At 44.8% G+C, this 10353-nt stretch overlaps 1 protein-coding gene and 1 pseudogene across 1 annotated transcript; one reads left to right on the forward strand and one right to left on the reverse strand.

Moving 5' to 3' along the window:
* Window positions 1-612: 612 nt before the first annotated feature.
* On the reverse strand, window positions 613-1028 carry LOC139080872 (histone H2B type W-T-like; annotated as a pseudogene).
* Window positions 1029-7997: 6969 nt separating this feature from the next.
* On the forward strand, window positions 7998-8412 carry LOC103542738 (histone H2B type W-T-like). The gene has a single exon (XM_008509660.2). It carries the CDS (start codon window positions 8001-8003, stop codon window positions 8403-8405), a length of 405 nt encoding a protein of 134 aa, XP_008507882.2. The 5' UTR covers window positions 7998-8000; the 3' UTR covers window positions 8406-8412.
* Window positions 8413-10353: the final 1941 nt, after the last annotated feature.

The raw sequence follows: 10353 nt of genomic DNA on the forward strand, positions 1-10353 counted from the left end.
ATATTAAAAGAGTAATTTTAAAGAATTTATTTTAAAATTCATTTAAAAATAATGAAGAACCATTATATTACATTAACGGAAATTACAAATTCAAATACAAAATAATTTTTTAAATGATTAGGGACGGGCATTGTCTCAGATATTTGAAAATCAACTTAACAAACTGGCCTAACAAAGTCAGAGGGATTCTCATATCTGCTTCTACACTTATCTGTTGTATACCACACATAACAAACTTCGGGAAAATTGCACCGTACGTTTGTGAGAGAATGAGAGTGAAAAAGGAAAATATCACTATAACAAATATTCCCCTTAAGGCTGACCTAGAGAAACATCTAAGAGAAACGACGGTTTAGGAAAGCCGGGAAACGTAACAAGGTCAAGGAAAATCCAGGATTTCCCGTGGAATAAACTGTACTCAAATATATATAAAGTATAGCCAATAATATTTCCTTTATGGTAAAAATACTTTACCTTTTAGCCGAATGCCACACGATCACCAAACTAGAGTAGATCCCTCCTTTTTCGGGCGACAGCTCTTTTCCCGCCGCCAAGTGAGGTGGCTCTGAAAAGAGCCTTTGGGTTGCGATGCTCAGGTGCTCCTGAGGCAGCTCAGCGGCGGCTGATGTATCTGATGAGGGCCTTGGTGCCCTCGGCCACGGCGTGCTTGCCAAGGTCTCCCGGCAGCAGCAGGCGCACAGCGGTCTGGATCTCTCCGTACGAGATGGTGGAGCGCTTGGTGGAGCGGACCAGGCACGTGGCCTCGTCGGCGATGCGCTCGAAGATGTCCTTCGCGAACGAATCCACCGCGCGTTCACGGCCTCCTGAGACAGGCTCAGGCCCTCGTGAACCTGCCTCAGAACCCTGGGGAAATAGGTGGCGAAACTGTCGAGGCAGCGGCAGCGGCGGCGGCGGCGGCGGCGGCGGCGCCTTGGCTGCTTCTGCTTCAGACTCTTCGGGTCGGCTTCCGTGGGTTCCGTGGTGCCGAGGCTTTCCTCAGAGGAAGGCTCAGAGCCGGGCTCAGCCATGTCAGAGTTGGTGCTGCAGCAGTTTTGAAGGAAGAACAATGGCAGCCGCTGAGAGGTGGTGGCGCATTCATGGCGCTACCTCTCTGACGTCATCGGCAAACTCTCTATGTGATTGGATGAAATGCAACGCGCTAACTGGCACCCTGTCACATGTGACCGGTCATCCTCCTGCTTGGCATCACACCCACCAGCCAGTGTGGGAATCTGTCAACTTCTAAACTACCTGTGACCTTCAGCAGAACGTTTTTGAAAGATGCCGTATAGGGCAAAAGATCATCTGATGACGTCAGCCGATTCATGCCCCAAAAGAGGAACTTTGGAAAGATCGTACCAAAAGCACCCAAATTGTAGAAATTTGTTTTAGCTCCTTGAGAGACTGCGACCTCCATCTCCCAAGTCCCTGTTGCCATCAGAATGACTCTGGCCACTTTGGGTCCCTTCCCTCCAACCCTGTGGGAATCTCCTGTTGTCCTGGGCTATGCCACTCTGGATAGAGCAGGAAATATCTGACATGGGCAGCAGGGTTTTCATGGAAATTAAGGGATGCAATTAGCCAACTTCTGCCTCTGGATTTGATCAGAACCCTCAGGGAGACAGAAAAAGGTGAAATAAGACAACTGCAGTCTCCAAACACAGAACACAGACACAAATGGAATACTTAGAAAAATACTTAAACAGTCACCAATTTTAAAATTCTTTTCTTGCCATTGCTTAGGTCCCAAAATGTATCCCACATACTTGGATTGGTGGATTAATAGCAGAACTGTTGGTTAAAAAAAATGATTAATTCTCTAAGAAACTATCATGGGGAGAAAAACAAAACATAAAGGGGAAAGACTTGACAATTAATAGCATATCCCTTTTCAAGATGCTCAGTGGTGAAAGGTTGAAAGCTTTTCCTCTAAGATCAGGAATGAGAAAAGGATGCCCACTCTCACCACTCCTATTCAGCATAGTACTAGAAATCCTAGCCAGAGCAATCAGGCAGGAAAAAGAAATAAAAGGCATCCAAAGAGGAAAGAAAGAAGTTCACTTGTCTCTGGAGATCATATGATCTTCTATAGAGAAAATCCTAAAGATTCCACCAAAAAACTGTTTGAGCTACTCAATCAATTCAGTAAAGTGGCAGGGTACAATACCGACAAACAGAAGACAGCTGTGCTTCTATCTGCCTACAACATAACATCTGAAAAGAAATAAAGGAAACAATCCCACTTACAAAAGCATACAGTGAGGAATACACCTGACCAAGGAGGGGAAAGATCTGTACACTGAAAACTATGAGACTTTGAAGAAAGAAATTAAAGAAGACACAAACAAATGGAAAGATATCCTGTGTTCATGGAGCGGAAGAATTTATATTGTTAAAATGTCCATATCACCCAACGCCATCTGTAGATTCAATGCAATCCCTATCAAAATCCAATGGAATTTTTCACAGAAAGAGAAAAAGCAATCCTAAAATAGGTATGGAGCCACAAAAGACCCCAAATAGCAAGAGCAATCCTGAGAATGTAGAGCAAAGCTGGAGGCATCACACTTCCTCGTTTCAAACTACATGACAAAGTTATAGCAGTCAAAACAGCAAGGTACTGGCCTAACAAGACACATCTAGAACAAAGGAACAGAATAGAGCGTCCGGAAATAAACCCACTTATCAATGGGCACCTAGTATTGGACAAGGAGCCAAGGATACTCAAAGGGAAATATGGTCTGTTCAGTAAATGGTGCTGGGAAAACTGCACAACCATCTATACAAGAATGAAATTAGAACCTTACCTTATACCACTCACAATAATGAACTCAAAAGAGACTAAAAACTTAAATTTAAAACGGAACCAGAAAGAGTCTTCCTGGGCTGTTCACCTTAGTGGCACAGAGAGTAACGGGTTGGTTTCTGGCCTGCTGTTTTTTCCTTTGATTGGTTTTATGCTGTTAATCATAATTACTTAAGAATATTAGGGGGCTGGTCCAGAGACCTAGTGGCTAAATTGGCCATGCTACACTTTGGTAACACGGGTTTCATTCCCAGGTGTGGACTTACACCACTCATTGATGGCCATGCTGTGGCAGCAACCCACATGCAAAATAAAGCTAGATCGGGAAAAATACTAGCTCAGGATGAATCTTAATCAAGCCAAAAGAGGAAGATTGGCAACACATGTTAGCTCAGGGCCACTTTCCCCAGCAAAAAAAAAAAAAAAGAAAAGAAAAGAAAAAAGAAAAAAGAAAAAGAAGAGGAGTATATAATTTATCTAGGGCTGCTGGTTCTGTTAAGTGTCTTTGAGATTTTTGTTTTCTATCTGTAAACTGCAGTGGATCCTGAATTCTTCTAGTTTCCTTAAACATCTGGTACAGAACTCCAGATTAACGTTTTCAATTTTTTTCTGTCCTTTTCATTTGGGATCATTGAAAACTAAAACCACCCTTTTTCCTGAAGGCCTGCAAACTGAAGCTGGACAACTTGGTATAAACGTAAGAGGGAGCACCACGATACTCCATGTTTGGACAATCTTCACACCACTTGCTCCCTAACCCACTCAATAGCTTTGCCTGAATGCCTGGTGACATCATCGGAGAAGTTTTAAACTGCAGGGGGTGCTTCAACCCTGACCTCTAGAGATCCTCTTGGCTGACCATCCCTTGTTCACAGAAATTGATTTACAGTTTGCTCCAATCAATAACCTTGTTTTTCTTCTCGTGTCTCTAGAAATGCTTCTTATTAAATATCTAGTTACCTGCTTCCACGATATAGGCCTAACTTTGGAAGAGCCTTCCTGTGTTCTAAAGATGAGCCAAAAGACCTGGAGGGAACTCAAATCAAGGAGCGAAATGTCGTCAGATGTTTCTCTGCACCATCTTTGTCCTAGAGGCTGGGTCCTGTTGAAATCCTGGACTTCATCCCTGCTGGATGGGACCATACAAGAAATGCCACAGGAAACAGGAGCCAGGCCATATTAAAACATCACAACTGGGATCACCCCAACTTTGGATGACTTCATAATCTGGATGCTGACTTTTCTCAATGGACAAATGAACCCCTGACAGACCACAAGTTGCTATACAGAAGATGGTCTCCTAAAGAAATGGAAGGAATGACTCCCAGGTTCTTACCTTACCTGTTGGACTACTGGACAGCAGGCTACTTGGCTACATCACATGTCACCTGAGTTTCTGGGCACGAACCTTGATTGGTTTACAGGCCTCTTTGCCTAGATTCCCCAAGGATTGAGGTCCATTATGCAGAGGGGATACTAAAATTTGGGCTTTCTATTTTGCTAATCTCTGTGGCCATTTATGTAATTATAAAATGTGAACTTCAGTGTTGTTCCAAAGTCATTGATCAGAGTACTAAAATATTAGTCATGCAAAGCACATCTCACTCTCCCGACCTGCTACCCCAAAATATTTTAAGATAAAGGTTAGAGAGTCTCATTCCACTGATCCTGATCTTCACACTTTCACAGGAGGAAGCAGCCAGAGAGGTCTTCCCCTCCATTCCTCAAGACTGGGGAATAATTATGAGACAGTGGGGATCGAAACTGAGGATGAAGATGCTAAAAAATCTTCTCTGGGCTAGAAGAAGAGAAGAAAAACTATGAGATAAGCTTTCCTAACTGCAGCTGTGTGTATTCAGCATAAGCAACTGTTGTTTAAAACTAACCAGGTCTTTCTGTCCCTCCTTAGTATAGGAGTGAGCTGTCTTTCCCTGAATGTCAAGGTGCAGACATCAAGATTTAGTCTTCGCGGCCAAAGGCAGGCTGAAGATGAAAACTAACCAGAAAAGTCCAGAGAGTTAAGTGAAAAGAAATTCAGGCTTCAAGGCCAAAGGCAGGCTGAAGATGAAACCTAACCAGAAAAGTCCAGTAAGTCAAGGGAAAAGCAATTCAGTCTTCAAGGGCAGATGCAGGCTGGTGGGAAGGCACCAATTAGCAAGGTTACAAGCTCCCCTTCCCCTACCTAAAACCCCACGTAAAACCCTCTACCTCTTTCCATTCGAGGAGATGGATCTGAGTTCTAACTCGCTTCTCCTCATATGGCTGCCTTTCGATAGTAAACCTCTTTCCTTGCCAGAAGCCTGGCGTTTCAGATTTTTTCCTTGTTGGCCCTACTGTGTGGTGGGTAAACGATCCCGTGTTTGTGTGCAGCAACAACCATGCTTCTCTGGATTAAATAGCTGAAAAGGAAATACTTTAGGAATCGCTTAGGCAAGTGTTTCTCTTAAGCATACAGCAGGGTGGTATTGCAGATATCAGGGACTGTTTCTGCTTTTCCTCCTCCTTCGATTCCCTCTGTGACCCCAAACCTGCCTCACTTATGACTCTGAGGCTATGTACCTTTGTAGGCAAGGTGGAGAGGGATGGATTACAATGAAAGTGTCAGGTCTTAGGGGACCCCTGAAAGGAAAGGACTGTGAGGAAATTGGGAAAACTCAGTGGTCCCAAATAGGGAACTCTGGAATTGGGACCAGTTTCTGGTACAGTTCTTTTCAGCATGTACGGGCTTGATACATTCTCCTTTCTGCCAACCCTATGTCTGTATCTATAGTCCTCTATGTCCATGGATACAGGGATGGGAGAGGATGTCCACTAAAGTTAGGAACGTCGCGCCACTTAAGGTGAACTTTCTGGCCTGGATTATAGGGGAACATTACATGTGCGAGATCACCCAGGCAGGGGGAAGTCAAGTGAAGAAGTATTCCAGAGTTTTCTACTGTGGCTCAGGGAAACAAGGACTTGGTTGTATGGACCTATCATGTACGTGACACCCAGCAGCATCTCAAAGCGGATGTGTTGTGTGGCACTGTTTGTTAGACTCTTGAAGGCTGCTCACTCCTGGACACTTCTTGCATTGAAAAGGCATCTCAGATTTCCCCTGTTCTTGACTCTCTGCGGGCCTGTAATTGCTTTGACCAAAGGAGGATGGAGGAAGTGATGTTATACCCATTACAGAGATAATCTTTAAGAGGACACATAGCTTCTGCCTTGTTGTTTCAAGGATCTGAGCTGCCAAGTAAAGGATCTGCCTATCCAGCTGGACACCCACGTGGATAGGCCCCTCCATGGCAGCGGTATGTGACTGTGAGGTGTCCCTCAAATTGAAGAGTCCTTTAGACATCAGCTGAACACCCTTTGGTGACTCCAGCCTGGTTTATATTTTTAGGGCTCCCTTATACTTCTGATTTGGACAACAAATGGGGTAGAAAATGTAAAAATCTTCCATTCAGACCATGAAAAATAACTTGACAAAATCATTATCTACGTGATTTTAAATGCTCAGCTTCGTGTGAAAAGTGATGGAAGTTACAGTTCACTGAGACCTTTCATAACTGTAGATGCTTGAATGACTGGACCCTTAATGAAAAACTGGAGTTTTCCTAGAGAGAAAGGAAGATGGCAAAGAAAATTCTATTCCACGTCCTTGATTTCGGATGGTGGAAAGTGTCCTTGAGAGTTTGTAATCACAAGAGTGTCCTCATGTAGCTTTGGGGTTCATATACACTGTCATCATGGTCCAAATCATTCCCTGTGGTAAAACTTCTTCAGCGGTTTTCTCATCATCATATATTTTCTAGTAATAAAAAGTAGCTTTTTTCACTTGAGGATTGGAATCACTTTAATACGAGTAGAATTAGCTGTTTGTTGAAAGTCTCACAGGACATACTCTTGTAAGCCTGACCTATGGGATCCTAGCTCATTGAAGACCTCCATTTCTTCAATTCTTCTTAAGCCCTTTTGGTTCGAGTCCTGTAATTTATTTTTATAGAGATTCGTTAAAGAAATGCCTCTGCCTATATTATAATAGAGCTTTTTTATTAAGATTGCATTTTTCCTTTTTCTCCCAAAGCCCCCCGGTACATAGCTGCATATTTTTAAAGATTTTATTTTTTTTTTCCTTTTTCTCCCCAAAGCCCCCCGGTACATAGTTGTGTATTCTTCGTTGTGGGTCCTTCTAGTTGTGGCATGTAGGATGCCGCCTCAGCATGGCTTGATGAGCAGTGCCGTGTCCGTGCCCAGGATTCGAACTGGCGAGACCCTGGGCCGCCAAAGTGGAGCATGTGAACTTAACCACCTGGAAACGGGGCGGGCCCCCAACATAATAGACTTTTGAAAGGAATATAGTTTTCATTTTGAAATACTTCCCTCTTATTGATTCTTTTTCTCTCACTCTGGTAGTTTCTCAGAGAATTAGAGTAATCTTTTCTTCAGCTAATAGCTCTTATATTTACTCATGAATTCAAGTATGTGAGGTATCTGGGCGACTCAAGTAATGGGAAGAAAAGAATTTTAAATTTGGTAAATAGTAACTATTTCTAGTATTTCTATAAGGCTCCCCATTTTACTTCATGTTCTATCTTTGCAGAAAGTGGTTTGGCCATCCTCCGTCTTTCCTTGATGCACTGAGGGTTTTGATTAGAACTGGAGGCAGTCGTTGGTCAAGCGTGTCCCATGATTTCCAGGAGCACTCTGCTGGTCATGTCTGACAGTTCCTGGTCAAGCCACAGCGGCTCAGCCCTGGAAAGAGTAGATTCTGGGTTGAAGGAAACTGGCCCCAAAGTGGCCGGACTCGCTCTGATGTGGCATGGACTTGGGTTGGGGAGGTCAGGCTCTTAAGGCACGGAAACTGAACTCGCTAGCATTTGAGTGTTTCTGGTGAAGTCTTTTCAAAGATCTCATACCGTAGGCATCAATCAGCAGTTGTTGTCAGTTGACCTTTTGCTCGATGCGGCATGTTGCAGAAATTCTCTGCTGGAGGTCACAGGAAGTTCAGAGGTCTGATTGGTGGACGTGATGCCAAGCAGGAGGGCATGCAATCACCTGACAAGGCGTGGCTTGGAGATAGGCCTCCCTGGGTTGCATTTTATCCAATCAGGTAGGGAGCTTGCCGGTGACTGCAGATAGGCCGCGCTATAAATGGGCCGCCAGCCCTCAGCAGTCGCCATCGTCCTTCCTTCAAAAGACCGCCTCTGGCATGGCTGAGCCCGGCTCTGAGGCTTCCTCTGAGGAAAGCCTGGGCACCACGGAGCCCACGGAAGGCGCCCCGAAGAGCCCGAAGCAGAAGCAGCCAAGGTGCCGCCGCCGCCGCCGCCGCCACTGCCTCGACAGTTTCGCCACCTATTTCCCCAGGGTTCTGAGGCAGGTTCACGAGGGCCTGAGCCTGTCTCAGGAGGCCGTGAGCGTCCTGGATTCGTTCGCGAAGGACATCTTCGAGCGCATCGCCGACGAGGCCACGTGCCTGGTCCGCTCCACCAAGCGCTCCACCATCTCGTACGGAGAGATCCAGACCGCCGTGCGCCTGCTGCTGCCGGGGGACCTTGGCAAGCACGCCGTGGCCGAGGGCACCAAGGCCCTCATCAGATACATCAGCCGCCGCTGAGCTGCCTCAGGAGCGCCGGAGCATCGCAACCCAAAGGCTCTTTTCAGAGCCACCTCACTTGGCGGGAAAAGAGCTGTCGCCCGAAAAGGAGGGGTCTACTCTAGTTTGTTGCTCTTGTGGCATTTGGCCGATACGTAGAGTATTTTTACCGCAAAGAAAACATTATCAACTCTACTGTCTACGTTTCTGAGTACAGTTTATTCCATGGAGAATCGTGGATTTTCCTTAACCCTGTTGCGTTTCATGACTTTCCTAATGGGTCATTTCTCTAGGTCAGCTTTAATGGGGGGGATTTCTGTTATACTAATATTTTCTTTTTTCACTGCCATTGCTTCACGAGTATATGGTGGAATTCCCCAGAAGTTCATTATGTGTGGTATGGCAACAGATAAAGTGCAGAAGCAGATATGAGAATCCCTCTGACATCTGTTAGGCCAGATTATGAAGCAGATGTTCAATTATCTGAAACAATGTCAATCTCCTCTCTACTTTTGGATAAAATATTTATCATGTAAATTTGTAATTTATGTTAACATGAGGCAGTGTGTTTATTATGACGATTTTAAGTTATTCTAAAATCAATGTATTGAGGCTTCTGTTCTAAGATTTTGCACGGTAAGTATGGGCAGAATGTAGCATGCATAAAAGTTCTTTGGGGTCCTTGTAATTTTTAGAAGTGTATAGTTGCCCTGAGACCAAAAACGGTTCTAGATATTTACTCACTTGTGCTGCAATCAGATCAACTGAAAATAGCCTCTTTTTCAGTGGTTAAGTCTTTTAAAAAATTCAAAGCCTAATGTTCATTCATTAAACTTTCAAATCCTAAGGCTGAGAGAAAGCTTTCTCGACACCTTCCTGACTCTAATCGGAATGACAGTGGCATTTCATCAGCAAACACGATATTGGGCTTTCATTTGAGGGCTATGTGTTCCCAATAGCATCTTTGGTTTTCCAAGCATTTTCGGTGACATAGTAGGTATCAAGCATTCACAGGTGCCATGTTAGCAACTTTTGAGATTAACATGCTTTTTAATTTTTGGCTTATTCATATAAATCATATTGATAGATTTTCCAATATTAAATCGTGCTAGCGTTCTTGGAAGGAAATCCGTTCCTCCTAGGTGGCTTTTCCTGGACATCATTTAGGTCCTTTCCTCTGCTTACTCGTGTGCACGGTCGCCAACAGGTTAGAGCTCCGATTTCTCACGACTTCCTGGCCACTTGCTTCCTTCAACAGTCCCCAAAGCCCGACTGTGTCCTAGTGCCTTCAATTTTCCAGAAGCAGCCCGGACCCAAGGCTCAGCTGGGTTCACTCTGCAGCAGGAACCTGGACTGTGGTAGAAGGCAAACCAGGGGCTTGGGGAGTGACCGTGACACTTGAGTTACTCTTTCCTTCACCTCTTTCTGTGTGAGTCTCCAACTTTCCAGGCTCCTCATGTTTGAGGCACAGCTGTGCCCGCCCCCAACTAGGGCAAGTTCTGCCTTCCAGGCATTCCTCTACCCTTCTTCTTTGAGCAGTGCCATCCCAAAGTGCTGGATTCTACTCGGAAGTTTCTTTCTTTCTTCCTTCCTTCCTTTATTCCGTTCGTTCTTTCTTTCTATCTATCTTTCTTTCTATCTTTCTTTTCTTTCTTTCTTTCTTCTTTCTTTCTTTCCGTCTTTCTGTCTCTCTTTCTCTCTCTCTTTCTTTCTTTTTTTCTTTCCTAGGAATATTAGCCCTGAACTAACATCCACCACCAATCCTCCTCTTTTCGCTGAGGAAGGCTAGCCCTGAGCTAACATCCGTGCCCATCTTCCTCTACTTTATAGGTGGGACCCCTACCACAGCAGAGCTTGTCGAGCGGTGCCATGGCCGCACCTGGGATCCGAGCTGGCGAACCCCGGCCGCCGATGCTGAACATGCGCACTTCACCGCTGCGCCACTGGGCCAGCCCCAAATTCTTAGTTT

The sequence above is a fragment of the Equus przewalskii genome, chromosome X, assembly GCF_037783145.1.
Source record: "Equus przewalskii isolate Varuska chromosome X, EquPr2, whole genome shotgun sequence".
Classification (NCBI taxonomy): Eukaryota; Metazoa; Chordata; class Mammalia; order Perissodactyla; family Equidae; genus Equus; species Equus przewalskii.